A 16132-nucleotide genomic window follows, 5' to 3' on the forward strand; every position below is an offset into this window, starting at 1 on the left:
GGGGCACTGCGCTGATAATCTCACACAAACACTATCTACACTACAGCAACTCAGTTACCATAACGACAGGCCGCCAAGTCTGGAACCTTAACTTGTGTTGATATCAAACAGAGGTCATTCTGGGAAAACAGCCATGTAAGTAAACATGGGACTATCTATAAAAACACACTATAAAATGAATATGATAGAACAGAGTAAAGAGGAGGATTTGTGAGTGTAGTGCAATGAGGTCCATGTATCTACAAGGGTAATTTGCATGTGGACTCAAAGTGGCCTGACCCAGGACTGAGAAATGTACCACTACTCAACTACATTCCCTGTAAGGTGATTGGAATCATTGAGTATGTGTGTGTGTGTGTGTGGCACGTGAGGGCACATGTGTCTGCATTTGTGAAGCACTGTCAGTGGCAATAGGATCGCTTTCCACGCAAGAAAACAAACACATGCAACACAACATTTGGTTTAAGATTTTAACGGGCAAGCCTGTGTTCATAAAAAGAAAGTCGACATCATAAAATAAAGTAAATAAGTAGTATTATCAGGGGGGGGTAATATTACCAAACTCTTAAAATAACAATATAGTTCAAAAAATCAGTGGTTCAAGTGCATTACTTGTGAAAACAAATCCATTTCTACTATTTTTGTCAACAAAATGGTTGAAATGAGTGGTCCAATATGTGCCTCAGCATTTCCTTACGGCAAAGTTCGAAAGTCCAACCAGATTGTGTCATTTTTGCACTTCTGCATTCCACATTATCTTGTGTTCGGCCCTTGAGAAGACACTTTAACCAAAGCCCTTTACATTGAATCCAGATACACTTGATTGAAGAGCAGGTAGGGGGTTAGGGCATCTCGCCGTACGACGCCTCAACTGCTGCAGACATTGGGCAATTGTCAAAACCCCCCCACCCGCTGACCGGGTCATCCGCAGGAGGCTCCTCGCAAGGCTATGCAAGGGGCGCTGACGGCCGAGCCGCCCTCCACCCTGCTGGAGCCCGTGGTCTGCCCCTTCTGGGCCAGGTAGTCCTTGTAGTTCCGTGTCAGCAGGGTGTACAGCAGCGGGTTGACGCAGCTGTTGCCGTACGTCAGGCACGTGACCGAGAAGTTGACGTAGTTGTGCGTGGCGGCCGACAGTGGCCTGAGGCTCTCGGGCGAGAAGAGCTTGGTCAGCTGCCACACCCAGAAGGGCAGGAAGCAGGCCCAGTACGCCACCACGATGGAGAAGATCATACTGGCCACCTTCTGCTTGAGGCCCCTCCTGCGCGCCGAGCGCCCGCGGCTGCTGCTGCTGCTGCTGCTGCTGCTGCTGCTGCCTCCCAGGCTGGCCTGCGCCGCCCAGTAGTGCCTGGCCAGCCCCGCGTACAGCGCCACCATCAGCAGCCCCGGCACCAGCACGCTGGTCAGGAACATGACGGTCAGGTACGCCTTGAAGGCCTCGGGGGTCCAGGTGGGGAAGCAGATCCGCTTGACGGCGCCGGCGGCGCTGACCTTGCTGCCCTGGCGCTGCCGGATCATCACCATCATGGGCAGCGTGAGCACCACGGCCGCCGCCCAGATGAAGGCGGCGGCCACCTTGCGGCCGCGTGCCTGAGAGCGGCGGGCGCTGAAGGGGCGTGCCACGGCGCGGTAGCGCTCCAGCGTCATGGCGACCAGCACGAAGACGCTGGCGTGCATGGTGAGCAGGTCCAGGCTGAGCAGGAGGCGGCAGCCCGCCTCGCCGAACAGCCAGTCGTGGGCGAAGTAGGTGCACACCACGAAGGGGATGGTGGACAGGTAGAGCAGGTCGGCGAGGGCCAGGTTCAGGATGTACACGTACATGGAGCCCGTGCGGCGCAGCGCCGCCGAGCGCATGATGAACAGCGTGTACACGTTGCCCGCCACCCCCAGGGCGCACATGGTCAGGAGCATGGCGCCGAGGACCGATGTCACCCAAAGGCCGCCGCCGCCGCCACCGCCAGAAGCAGAGGTAGACCCTGGCCCTTCCCCTGCCCCGCCCCCAGAGCCCAGGTTCAGGATTTGACCCCCCTGGGGGTTCACGGTGGAGTTGGGGGTGCAGTTCATCGTGGACCGGGCGTCATCGCTGGGATAGCTGGTGATTGACTTATATGAGAACTAGAAACAGCCGCTCATATTTACCCGCCGCACAAGGGTCAGGAGACACGCTTCAATTGATTTGCGAACTTGAAAAAGGAGGTTCACTCATTTTAAGAGCAGAATTCTGAAAGTTCCCTTTTAAAGGTGGCATTAAAACATCCTGTCTGCTTTAATCCATATCCATGCATTTGCTCTTAATCCAGGTACTTATAGTGTCGTTCAGCTGGACGTAAGAGGCAGTTTCCATTCAAAGACCAATAGAAGAGGAAAATTAGATCCTGTTGCCGTAAGATATGAGCATGTCTTTTTCACTGTTCTTAGGGTGGAGAAGATGGAGGTGGTACTGATGTTGCTTGGCTGTTGTGGATCCCTAGCTCTCCACCACGTCCAAAAAAAATCAACCAGAGTCCTGTCCTCTGTTCTGCATGCCACAGAACAGAACAGTAGGAGCTTGCGAGGAAACCAGCTCCCAATCCAATGTTTAAAAAGACCGTCTATCTCCGCAAAAATCTAGAAACTTCTAGTGACCTCCGTTCACAGGTCTCCACTTTTGTCTGATTAAGACTGTTCCTATTACCTCTGTTCGCTGGAGAGCCCTTACTGTACTTCTACTTTTTCTTTCTTCCTCCCCTGCTCCCTTTCTCCTCATCCACCCCTCTCTCACCTATGTGAGAGCTAGCACGACCCTACAGATTGAAGAGGAATTTCTCTCGGCCCCTGAGGACCGGCTCTGATCACTAGGGTGTCGCTTTAGACACCCTCCCACCATTAGCATTCAGGGTACACAATTTGATATTATATTGTTTGCATACACCTGTGCATGTATAACCCTTTTTCTATATGTCTTTTAGCAAGCACTTTTATGTAAAGCAACCTATAGTGAATGAGTTCATGGGTCATTAAGGGTAACTAAGGTTCATTAAGGTTCATTAAAGTCAAGTAAGGCACAGGTCGAGTTCCGGAGTCATCTTGCTTAAGGATGAAGACATTGAGGTTAGACCCTGGAACTAAACCATAAAGCCCACTTGATAAATACAGCTGTCCCAGTGAACTTCCAGGCGTATGGGTTTGAATCCCACTGGGGTCCAACCTTGCTAAAAGGTGTGTTCACACCAAAAAAGAAGGCGCGGCACGAATCCATACAAAGTCAATGCAAAGACGAGTGTAAAGTGAATTGAAAGTGAATTTTCTGCCAGAAAAACCTGCGGCGTGATTTGATGAATGGTGCGGCGCGAACAACCAGGCTCACTCAGATTTTGCGTGATTCTACTTAAGCTAACACTTCTTTTGATGCTTGGTCAGGACAGCATATCAGCATTGACTCCCTGAAGTCCAGAGTGAACCGCAACTTGGAGGAGAAAGTGATTGTTGCCATTTGTGTACTACCAGAACTCTATATCTATATAATATAATATATAATATCATGGCCGAAAGCTGTGTGCGCCACCGGATGATATTTTGTATATGTGTGACCAGCAAAAACATTAACATGTTCTTACAAATGTGTGTTAAATGTATCCTAAGATAGGAAATATATTGCACCATAGTCCAATTCAATTCACCATATAATTTTAACAATTGAGGATGTAGCCAAACAATATTACTTACACAACTCCTACCATCAGTGGGCAGTAGACACAGATTCAAACAGACAGGAAGACAAGACAAGTCCTTGCCAGGAACTATGGAACCTAGCTAGGTGACACATATCCCTCAATGAGTATTTTCGAACCTGTCTTACAAAAGACTAAGAAAAAGGGCCCGAACTGAAATGCCATATATATAGCTTTATTAGAAATTATAATGTAAAGATACAGTACAGTTGTAAAGCAAAAATTGTGATGTAAAACGTCAAAATGGGAAAGATGTTTCAAAAACTTGGCACGTTATCGTGATTTTCCACCAGAAGGTGGTGCTGTTGGAACAAACATTATTTCTCTGACCCAAGAACATTAATATCTTAATATATTTAATAATTTCCCTCAAAATATCCAGTAAAAACGAGTGGGGGAACCATAGATAGGTAAAAAATAAACCAAAACTCAACTTTAAAATATAGATTTTTAAAATGATATAGAAAATACCGAATTCACATTTAACATGCATAAGAAACGCAATGGTAGTGTCTGTAAATATCGCAATACATCTAGTTTAGATTTTTGATTCAGAACCAGGGGTATGTGTTCCCTAGGGGGAACATGAACAGGGGCGAAATGTACCAATAAAGTCATGTCCACGTACAATATTGACCAAGAGGCGAAATGATAATATTATAATATAGGTCTAAAGGGAAACAGTTCTAGGTTGGTGATGAGGATGGAGGGTTACCTGGGCCGTACTGCTGTGAGGGTACAGGAGACTGAAAGGTTGGGGAACACTATGTTAAAATAAACAGACACAACTTAAACAAGATATAGGAGCGATTGAGGATGACTCATGGCCTGGTGTAGTGTTTCTGCTGCTAAGGAGAGAGAGAAAGAGACGGCTACCTGATGGTCTCCATGCATACTATATTTGGAGCCTAGCAACAGACCTAGCAACGACACCGCCCTGGTGATTAGATGATGTCACTCCCTGAATGCGCTGAGTTAGTGCTGGTGATGTCGCGGTGGCTGTGGATTGGTTGGCCACGTCCATCAGTGTCTATGCTTGAAGAGCGCCTCCACTGTAACAAGAAAAGCAACAGTTCAAAGGTGAGATACCTGGTCTCGGCTTTCTGTGTGGCGGTTGATGTCACCGGCGGCTGTAGCTAGCGTTGGGCTACCAGCTAACATAATATATGTAAGCTAGTAACAAGCTATCATTTAACAATCAGCTAACAGCGATCAGCCCACTGTAAGCTATCACAAGCTACTATTAAAACATTATGCTAACAGCCAGCACCCAACTACCAGCTTGCACCCAGTGACCAGGTAACACCACCTCAAACCGAAAAAAAACACATAAACAAATAATTAATAATAATCAAAACATAAATATAATAACAAAGGGCGAGGTGAAGGAAAGCGTTCCTACTGGTGTACTCCTGGGGCGACATGACGGCGCTGAGCACGGCGGCGAACTGCCGCAGCCAGTCCTGCTGGTCGCTCTCCGTCTCGCAGGTGAACAGGAAGCAGCGCTCCGGCGTTACTATGGTGATGCCGTGTTGCCAGGCGCCGTTACAGTGGGCAGTGGCGGGCAGGCCGGCTGTGGCACTGTAGCCGTGGTCCTTGTTGCCGAGGAACACCTCGCCCTTCGCAAAGGCGTCCTGCGGGTGAGGAGGTGAAAGGTAACGTTTGGGGTTTGTTTGTCGGTGCTGCGTCTGCGTTTCAAGCTCTTAAAATTGGTGTTGTTTTTTTTACATCCATGACTCCACCTCTCCTTTTGGTCACTCAGAATGCACCCTTTTAAAAATCGCTTTTAAAGTCTTCACCCTCCTCACTTCTCTGTTGCTCTTTCTGCTACTGTATGCTCTTAAATGTTTTGGTAACTTTATAATATTCAATCTTTTTGTACTGCCTTTATTGTGAGTGTTTAGAGAAGCTCAATATAATATAGATGTGTTCTGATTAGTTTGTATCAAACACAGACTCTTCAATAACTAGAAAGAATAAACTAATTAAAGCCAGTTCCAGTCTTGAGAATAACTTTATAATATTTGTTATATATAATGTGTTAACGGTGAGTGCTTGTGTGACCTACTAGGGGATCTTTGAAGTACATGAGCCTCCTGTGATCCAGGGTAAACCAGCGCTTCCTAAAGCCTTCCGTTTGCTTGATGGAGAGAGACAGAGAGGGAGACAGACAGACAGACAGACAGACAGACAGACAGACAGACAGACAGAGAGGGACAAAGTTAGAGAGTGACAGAGAGACACACAGTTGAAAATAACCACTTCATTAACTTTAATCATCTGATTTGATCCATTTATTTTTTCTACACCATATATTTATTGATTTGTATTTTCTTGATCCGTTTTTTTATTCTTTCTTACTTTGTATGTCACTGAGCAATACTGTTCGAGTAGCTTTCATGCCAATACAGCATTTTGAATTTGAATTCCAAGAGAGACATTGGTCTCCCTGTAGGTTCTCTCGCTCTTCCACAGTGAATTATTCCGAAACAAGTCAAGTAAAGCGTATCTATAAAGCCCTTCATTGGAGTGACAGTCTCAAACGATGAATCCTTAGCCCTCTAAAGCCCAAATTATGCATTGAACAGCCGCCATAACTACGTCCTGGGTCTCTACGTCCTGGGAGTCTTTGCCCCAGGTCTCTAGGTGGTGGGTCTCTAGGTGGTGGGTCTCTACGTGGTGTGTCTCTACGTGGTGGGTCTCTACGTGGTGGGTCTCTAGGTGGTGTGTCTCTACGTGGTGGGTCTCTACGTGGTGGGTCTCTAGGTGGTGTGTCTCTACGTGGTGGGTCTCTACGTGGTGTGTCTCTACGTGGTGGGTCTCTACCTGGTGTGTCTCTACGTGGTGTGTCTCTAGGTGGTGGGTCTCTAGGTGGTGTGTCTCTACGTGGTGGGTCTCTAGGTGGTGGGTCTCTACGTGGTGTGTCTCTACGTGGTGTGTCTCTACGTGGTGTGTCTCTACGTGGTGTGTCTCTACGTGGTGCGTCTCTACGTGGTGGGTCTCTACGTGGTGGGTCTCTAGGTGGTGGGTCTCTACGTGGTGTGTCTCTACGTGGTGTGTCACTAAGTGGTGTGTCTCTACGTGGTGGGTCTCTACATCGTTAGTTTCTACATCGTGGGTCTTTACGTCGTGGGTCTCTACATCATGGGATTGCAGTGATGTATCTCCAGATATACCATATATGCAGACCTCCTCGACTGGTCTTTCGTGAAAAAAACAAAAAGCAAAGCAGGAAAGATGAAGCAGTTGTACGTAACCTACGACGGTGGCCTCAGTGGGAGACGGTGACGTAGCAAAGAACCTTTATATGTAGGTGTCGTGTGTATGTAAGTGGCAGAGGTATAGTTTGGTCCCAAAGGAGGATAGGAAAAACTCCCTCAAACCCAAAAGGAGGAAACGTTGAGAAGAAGCGGGATCCGTCTTTCTAGGGACGGAGAGTAGAGATGAGGAGGAAGGAAATTAATGTGACATGCAGGGAAGAGATGAACAACACACAGCTGGTCACTGCTGCATCTCCCTGCCTGACACAGATTAAACCAGACCTGTGTGTGTGTGTGTGTGTGTGTGTGTGTGTGTGTGTGTGTGTGTGTGTGTGTGTGTGTGTGTGTGTGTGTGTGTGTGTGTGTGTGTGTGTGTTGACACCAATGGCTACTCAACATATGTGGATATGTGTGTGTGAGAAAGTAGTGTAAGTGGGTTACCCCGAGGATTATGGGACGGGGAGAATGGAGAGATAGCAAGAGAAAAAAAGGAAAGGAAGGAAGTGAGAGGAATGGACAGATGGGGTAGATAAAGAGAGATTAAAAGAGTGATAGATAGAGAGATCGATAGAAAGAGTGAAACAAAGGGCGATAGACAGAGAGAGTGATATAGAGAGAGGGATTCATTTCAGAGCTGCTGAGCTGTCAGCAGGCCTGACAGAGAGATTTGACAGCTTACTTATCCACCATACTTCACCACCTCCACCCTCTATTAAACCAGGAGGGAATCGGATAAAGGATCTCTGGTCTAGGACAGCGAAAGGGTTGTGCCAGTGTTCAGTACAGTTTTGATACATCAACAAAATAAATGCCAAAAATTGTCCACGTTGAATGAGAACAGTAAACAACATGGATAAATGGGCATACAGAAACAGAAACCAACCAGTGAACATAACTTCAGAGAAAATAATAAGGAAGTCATTGATCAGCAGCATAGGGCAAAGTGTGACTGGTCTTTTAAACTCCCAGGTTTGCGCAAGATAAGGCTTTTCTGGCCTCATGTCAATGTGTTATTTTTTTGTTGTATAAGGCAGCTAAAACTTTCGGGGCAAAATGTTTGTGGGAAGTAATAGTGTATCGCGGCTCAAGCACTTTCTACTTGTTCTCTACCACAGAGAAGGGTCTCGCATCGGCTGTGGTGGCCTCTCTATTTCTTTAACGGAATTTTCTGGTTGTGACCAATGAGGGACCTTGAATCAAGGCAGTCACACACATTCATGATTAGGTTCTGTCAATGATGTCGAACAACAAGGCGAGGGAGCGTTGCGCATCAATGATTGATGCATGCTTCTACGCACATGCCACACACATATTTCAAGCACCTATGTATGCCGTAAAGGAAATTATGTGAATGAAATCTGAACGAGTGGTTTAGAAAAAGCAGGGGAAGTTGAAGTTTAAAGAAGTTTTTGGATGGCACTGGAGAACTTTCGGTCTTGTGTGACCACATATTTAGGGAATGCTTTCAACTAGCAACATCGGACAATGAGGAACAATCCAAGCAGCTTTGGCAAGGAAAGCTACATCGCTAGCTTATACTGCAATATTTCTAACACCCCTAGAATATAATAAGGAAACAACCCATTGGCTGTGACAGACAATTTGCACGTGTGTGTGTGTGTGTGTGTGTGTGTGTGTGTGTGTGTGTGTGTGTGTGTGTGTCTGTGTGTGTGTGTGTGTGTGTGTGTTCTTACCTTGGGTCCAGTCTTCTCCATGTAGCCCTCCTTCAGGAAGTTGCGTGTGAGTTTGGGCATCAGCTAAAGAACAACAAACCCAAACTCAGGTCCTGAAACGTCCACTGGCGTGCATCTCGGGATGGTGTGTGTGTGTGTGTGTGTGTGCATGGTATGCGTGTACAAAGTATGCGTGCGTGTTTGTGCGTGGTGATTGTGTTTTTGTGCGTGTATGTGTGTGTGCGTGTGTGTACAGACCTCTACATCTGTGGCCCCAGGGAAGGCTACTTTTAAATAGTGCAGCTGAATCGCTCTGATGGAATTGAACCAGTCGACGATCTCCTGCAGAAGGAAAATCATTAAAACTCTTACACCTGTGGTGGGTTTCTTTAACATCATTTAACACAATCAGAGGAAACACACAGATAGAGGAACGAGACAAGATGCAGTGACACGGGGAGGGGGAGAATGATAAGAGATTGGTAAAAGCTCAGTGAAGTAAAAACATAAACACTCAAATTATAGGAACACTCACACATACATATCTCTCTCTCTCTCTCTTCACACAAATGCCTTACAGAAACACATACCAACACACGTATCCCGAATCACAAACACACACATGCACGTGATGGTGGCGGGTAATGTGGGAACCTTGCCGCTGTCATGGTAGAGGAAGATGTTTCTTGTGCTGTAGTCTTTCAGGTAGGTGATCTGCAGGCCGTTCAGGTGGCCAATCTTTGCCGGCTGGAAGCTGGCGTTGATGGAGTCCACCTTGATCAGCGCCTTTGGCTCCTTGCCCTGCGTGAAAGTCCAGGAAAACAGTTTTGCTTTGTGTGTGTGAGCGAGTGTGGATGCACGGGCATACAGCCCAATACACAATGGCCTGAAGTTTGTTGCATTAATTTGGCCATTCCCCCCATGACAGAGTTAATATTCCTGTTTGAGTCAGTTAAACCTCTTTACATTTGGTAAAACACTGATAGATCCCGTTACATTTGGTTAAATACAGAAAAAAAGTGTAGAATTTTTCAAAAGTTGATGAGTTTGAGGTATTCATTTAATCAATGTTGATTTGAATAAATATATTTTCTTGATTAGTTGTATGGTGTCCAGATTTAAGAGGAAAACAAACACAACAATTCTATATGGAGGTGTACATGGAGGTCATAGAAGCAGTTAACAGTTAACTCAATGCAAAGAAAACTACAGGAATCACTAGTGGTTGTCATGTGCTACTATCTGACTTGTCCAGGCCTGCCTAGATAAGGTGATCTGCCGGGAGACATACACAGCTCCTACTCACGTCAGACTTAATGAAGTACTTCAGAGTCCCCTCCCTCTCTGACAGGACGAATCGTCTGTTGAGGAACTGCCCATTGTCCCGCCCCCTTTTCATCAGCATTCCATCTCTCGTTTCTGTCGAGAAGCTTAAAGTTTTCATGTCTCTGTATGTGTAGGTGTGTGGTTTGACTTTCATGCTTCAATTACAAGGGACAAAAGCTGAAAACAGTCAACAGAAATACAAAAAATCTTAAATACGTCATTGTGCGTGTTTAAGAAATGATGTGCCAGTATGTAAAACTGAAGAGAAAGGCCAAATCATCGTCATGCTAACAGGAAGTGAGTACAGGAAGTGAGGTACGGGAAGTGGTCTTTGCGGCTCACCTTCCTCATATGTTAGCTTGGTCCCAGGGTCGCAGAACTCCCTCCTCTGATACTTGGCTCTTATCCACTGCTCCCTCAGCACCCTGCACACACACACACACACACACACACCCCCCCCCCCCACACACACACACACACACACACACACACACACACACACACACACACACAGTGAATGAGATCGACAAACAGACAGTGAATGAAAGAGCCTCATAAAAACCATGTAACTTTCTCTACGTTCCCCCCTACTGTCTGAAGATTAAAACCCTTCTGCCCAGGGATGTTTCCTCTTCGAATCTTTCAGTCTGATGGGCGAGAAGACAAGGACATAATCTAGTTCTGAACAGAAAAGATGGCTGCACATGAAAAGTTTGCAGATTTAAAAATGATGAACAACTTTTTATCGCTTGCAAAATAATCCCCAGAAAATCGAATCTCACAAACACACACACACACCCACACACACACACACACACACGCACACACACACACACACACACACACACACACACACACACACACACACACACAAACAATGTAAAATTTGCAAAATGATGCAGACAATGTTTACCCAGGACTAAAGTGCTTGTGCCTGTCCAAATGCACAACTCCCAGTTGAAATGTGTGCATACCTTATTTGAACTATTTGAACTTTGACATCCTTGTTGCTGACCCACCCACAGCAACACTGAAACAATTCAATGACCTATTTATACGTTATATATTAACAGAATAACAAGATAACATATTGCAGCCTCACTAAAGTACTTGTTCTCTTTCTCAAAAGTAATGTCTTGTGAGTCCAATAGACGCATCAATGAAAGTCCAGTGTCTATCTGTATTCACTAGGTCTCACTGGACTGGCTTACACCACTCTTCCTTCTCCCATTGGTCAGTTAAATAGGGATGAGGAAAACTGGAAGCACAACGTGGAAGCAATGGGCTTTAAGACCCTGGGACGAGCTCTCTCCCTCGCAACAGGGTGGCTTTACGCTGCCTATTGCGCTGGTGGTACGGCCACATGCAAATGAAGGATAGCCTTATGTTAACAGTAGCCAATTATCAGGAAGCTGCTTCTTGTCCTACTAAGAGCAACATATAGAGCACTATAGAGCAAAAATCAATTACTTTTTAAGGAGTTCAACCACACCAGGAAGTTGTTGACTCAGACTCCCTCAATCTGAACACATGCTGCTGATGTGTGTGCAAGATCAGGGAGGGGCAAGGAAAGGACACCAGGGCCCCCCTCATGGTGGAGGACGCTGTGACAGACACAACCTCCTCCACCATGAGATAGGAACCTAGCAATGTCTCCTAAGCACCTTGCTAATTTAAACCCACCCTCTACCTACTGTTTGTGTAACTGTGACTAACAGAGCAACTTAAGGCCATAGATAAAAGTGTGTGTGCGCGCACCTGTCCCATGCGTGCAGGGGCATTGCCATGGCTACTCACTGGCAGTCTTTGTAGTTGGGTTTGTAGTAGTACACTGGAACTGCCGCTTCGTATTTGGCCCTCATTAGCTCGTTGCCACCCTCTGACATGAACTAACACACACACACACACACACACACACACACACACACACACACACACACACACACACACACACACACACACACACACACACACACACACACAGCAAAAGGGTCAGCCAACTCTTCAGTAGATTTGAAATATGAATCATCACAATAAGAAATAGCACATATCCCAGCCACAGTAAAGCGTGGGATATGAATGGAATAATAACATAACTTTGATTGTAGAAAACACTCACACTGACCGACACCCAAGCAGGGGGGCTGACAGAAAGGTACGGTATAGAACATATAACAATACTATAATTACACTCTGGCCACTGGTCTAAACGTACAATTACATTCAATCATCTGCTCGACCGCACCAGGCTTAAGATCATTATATGACTTTCTGGATATATTATCCGTATAATATGTGGATATAGCACACTTTTATCCAAAGAAACTTCCCACTGAGGCTGAGAACAATTATGGTATATAATCAAAATTGGAGCCAGGTCAAAATAGAAAAGGCCAGGTTAGCAAGGGCCATATATCTCCTTCTACACGTCTGTCCTTCAATTATGGAATGTAAAGTAGAAGAACCAATAACCAGGCGAAATATGAATATGGTTACATGGCTTACATCAACTTCAAACTGATCAATGTCAAACTGTTTATCAGTCATCTCCTCCGTAACATAGACCTGACACAAACGTTGCTAACCCCTCAACAGCTTAATCAACCTAGCTAGGTAGCAAGGTAGCAGGGTAGTGGGGGGCTGTATAGGCAAATGTCCTGTGGTCACATTGGTCTGGCTAGGTGCTATATTAGCCTAGCTCGGTACCAAGGTAGCAGGGTAGTGGGGGTCATCTCACCTCCACCTCGTGGTCCTCCCAGCGCGACAGGCTGAGGGACTTGACCTTCCCGATGTCGGGAAGGTTGCGGTGGACCCCCGAGCAGTCCAGACAGATGAACACCCCCAGGAAGCAGGACCCCCACTCTGGGTCTGGGGAGGGAGAGGATGGTTGGATGGAGGAACACAGCAAGGAATGGATGGACGACGGATGGATGGAATGAAATATAGATGGATGGATGGAGGGAGGGATAAGGTATAAATATGACTGGAATATGAATGGATGAATGATAAAATGCATAATATTATAACAGTCTAACAATAATACAGTCATACACAATTACATGAATATATAAATACATACCATACCTGTATACAAACAGACATATGTACATAGTACTGTGATATTAATACCCATATGGTGTAGACTTGGTGTGTTTATGGAATTGCCTTTTGAAATGTCAAAGTCAACAGAAGTTTGAATGTTATAAAAATAATAATAGTTATAATTCTGGCCGACAAGCTTATGCGTGCCGAATCGATGCCAATCCTATCCTTTCACACAGTTTGTGTGTGTGTGTGTGTGTGTGTGTGAGAGAGTGTGTGTGCGCTCGCGCGTGCGTGCGTGTGTGTGTGTATGCTATATGAGGTGTTAAGTGTTTTAAGTCTTGACAGACTTAAGCGTTCAGTTTTTGTGCACAGGTTAAAACACTTCTAGCAGGGTCGGTGCGTCTGAAGCAGGCCAGCTACTCCCCAAACAGGCCTCACACACACCCACACGTAAAACAAACCAGGTCCTACTCAGTGTTCAAACTCACCTGGCGCCCCGCAGTCTGCACAGGTATCGTTCCCCGGCTTGTGGAGCAGCTCCCGCAGCTCCCGAACCGACCTCTCGTTCGACGACATTATCAGCTTCAGATAGCTGGATCCCGCCACGCCGCAATGAGCTTATAGTTAAAGGTGTGTCTACTGGGCACCTTGAGTTTCTTTCCCCCCCTCCCTTTGACCGCGCCGAAGACGTACGGGGTGTGGGCAAGTCCTCACAGGTAGGCTGTGAGCTGCGAGGGGGAGGGATGCCTTGAAGGAAAAATAAGGAAAGAAGTGGGTTCGCGTCAAAGGTTTCTTAACACATACCAGACTCCGTTGCTTTCGCTTGTCAATCTTGCGTTGATAGGCGTCCAATATAACAACTTAACAACGCATCCTAAAATAGGATCGTGTCGGCCGGAGTTGGGTTAAATCACTGCCAGCCCCACGTGAGGGAAAGAAATCTCCACTCGGAAGTAAAAGCTATAGATTTGTCCAAACTTGCTTTTCCGCATTGTTGATGGTTAGACTGATCGTTACTTTTACTTTACCAACAAAAGGTTGTAGCGCAAGACTTGGCCAACGGTGATAATAATTGTGGTTTTACGGCCTTGTGGAGCTTGATATGTCCCAGTAGGCTATTTATTGTTTGAGGTGTATAAGAGGTAGCATTCAAGTTGACCTATACATTAATCAAATTTCAAAATTTGTCAACCGCTGGGGTTGCAAATACACATACAAAAAACGGTGAATTACACTTAAAAAAAGAGAAAGTGATTTAACCTTTAGACGCACTACTAGATTGAGTGGCTGAATTTAAATCGGTATATGTGGTCGCGCCTGTCTTGGTGCGGGACTACCGTGTTTGGCCGCTAGGTGGTGCTAGTTCATCATTGTTTTCAAGAGGACTTGCCGGTAAACCGTAACCTTCCCCCTCCTTCCCCTTTCATGTCCACTCAGCATTGAACATCTTTTGTGCGTCTGATTTATTGAATTAAAACCGAAAAAAAAGCGACAAACCCTTTAGGCTCTGACATTATGGCGCTGCTTTACTATCCCATTTCTTAGGATCGTAAGCAACGGAACTACAGATCATGACTATTTCACAAAAATGATTCACCCCCGAATGCTGTTACGGTCAACGCATAGGGCCCACGTCTAGATTCCCTGGCCCATGGACATGTGATAGTTTTGGACGACAATATAATTAGGTTCACCAAGGGAAGGGCAGAGAGACTCGTAGTTAGATAATGGCCGGGTGTCACCCGCTGCCTGACGTGGATTTACTTGACGCGTCACCTCACTCCCCCGTTCGCCAGCTTATTTGTCCAAATCAGTGGTGGGGACGGTAGATTGTCCTCCTCCTCGCTCTCCTCTCCCCTCCTCCTCCGACGCAGGAGAAGGACTTGTTTGTTTAAAGCACAACGCAGTCAGTAACGTGCAATACTTTAGATAACAAACAGGAATACAACATAGTATAGAAATGCAAGAGACTAGAGACATGCCATAGCCTACTTGAATAGGCAATCAAATCAAATTTGCTCTCTCAGTGTGTGGCAGGGCCGGGTCCTGGTGTCTCTGGCGCACGGTGCTCCCTGCTGGGCTAAGGAAACACGTCAAGATCACTTTCATGTGGGAGAGAGGGAGGTAAGAGATGATGATGGAAAAAAGAGGGACAGAGAGAGAGAGAGGGGGGGGGGGGGGGGGGGGGGGGGGGGGGGGGGTTTGGAGGAGGAAGGTCAGGGAGGTGAGTGTGAGGACCAGCTCTTTATTAGCTGAGGCAGGGCAGGTTATGGAGTTAATGGTCTGGGGTCGGCCCCTGTCCTCACTGCATAGAGTGAGGACAGGGGCCACACACACACACTCATACGCTCACACACACTTACACACTCATACACAGCTTCGTTATTACATAATGGAGGCGGCGCCCAGAGAGAACCTCTTTATTTTGAATATTTTTAATGGGGTCTCGTGTTTTTGGAGGATTTCATCTTCATGTCAGGCACTCAGTCGAGACTCACTGGAAAATAACTTTTTTTTTGTTTTTTTATATACACCTCCCAAACACACACACGCAAACGCACACGCTCAGCCATGATACTACAGGTTGTGGTGTTCCTTCACAGTTGCCCTTGTACGGCCTTGGTTAGGTTGAGTTGGGTAACACTCCAATACAAACTAAAACCTCACCAGTAGAGTGTAAACTCCAAACTCTCCGATCTTTCAAAGTACTACTCCACTGCTACTGAGAAAAGTTGAGGGGGGGTTAAGGCGTAGCAAACGATTATTTGCTTGGACGCTCCGATCGTGTCCCTCAGCTGAAACATGCTGAAGCGAGCTAAGAGGGTCATGGATCAAACCTGCATCCATCTTCTACCCCCCACCCCATCCCTCCGCAGGGGGGAGGAGGAGGGGGGCGGGGGGGTGACAGTGATGGGTGGTCAGTGGCAGACAGGCTGAACTCTTCCTGGGTAACCAGGTGGATAAATGGAAGCTCTTAAAGAAGAGATAGAGGGGAGAGGGGTGTGATGGAGGAGGAGTGAGAGGGGGGGAAAGAGGGGTGAGGGAGGGAAATGGCTTCAAATGGGTGTGTGAGATAGTGAGGTTGGATGGAGGGACTGAGAAAGGTAGAGAGGGATGAGAG

At 46.5% G+C, this 16132-nt stretch overlaps 2 protein-coding genes across 2 annotated transcripts; both read right to left on the reverse strand.

The window, feature by feature from the left end:
- Nucleotides 1–921: 921 nt before the first annotated feature.
- On the reverse strand, nucleotides 922–2061 carry uts2r4 (urotensin-2 receptor 4; the record flags this gene model as incomplete). Its single annotated transcript, XM_079730544.1, has 1 exon — nucleotides 922–2061. One exon carries the CDS (start codon nucleotides 2059–2061, stop codon nucleotides 922–924), a length of 1140 nt encoding a protein of 379 aa, XP_079586670.1.
- Nucleotides 2062–3861: 1800 nt separating this feature from the next.
- On the reverse strand, nucleotides 3862–13921 carry LOC307071534 (arf-GAP with dual PH domain-containing protein 1). Its single transcript, XM_079730545.1, has 11 exons — nucleotides 13500–13921; nucleotides 12704–12834; nucleotides 11764–11855; nucleotides 10309–10391; nucleotides 9947–10059; nucleotides 9295–9441; nucleotides 8899–8982; nucleotides 8662–8724; nucleotides 5776–5847; nucleotides 5110–5341; nucleotides 3862–4759 (listed from the first exon to the last, which is right to left on the reverse strand). Exons 1-11 carry the CDS (start codon nucleotides 13585–13587, stop codon nucleotides 4731–4733), a joined length of 1134 nt encoding a protein of 377 aa, XP_079586671.1. The 5' UTR covers nucleotides 13588–13921; the 3' UTR covers nucleotides 3862–4730.
- Nucleotides 13922–16132: the final 2211 nt, after the last annotated feature.

Source organism: Pollachius pollachius (assembly GCF_949987615.1).
Source record: "Pollachius pollachius genome assembly, chromosome: 2".
NCBI lineage: Eukaryota > Metazoa > Chordata > Actinopteri > Gadiformes > Gadidae > Pollachius > Pollachius pollachius.

Bases quoted from the DNA above. Each gene is read 5' to 3' on its own strand.
- LOC307071534 (XM_079730545.1), bottom strand. From the start codon at position 13,587: ATGTCGTCGAACGAGAGGTCGGTTCGGGAGCTGCGGGAGCTGCTCCAC. The intron at 11,856-12,703 runs GTGAGATGACCC...TGTGTGTGTTAG, and splicing joins GGGAGGACCACGAGGTGGAG to TTCATGTCAGAGGGTGGCAA. The intron at 10,392-11,763 runs GTGAGTAGCCAT...GTGTGTGTGCAG, and splicing joins CCCAACTACAAAGACTGCCA to GGTGCTGAGGGAGCAGTGGA.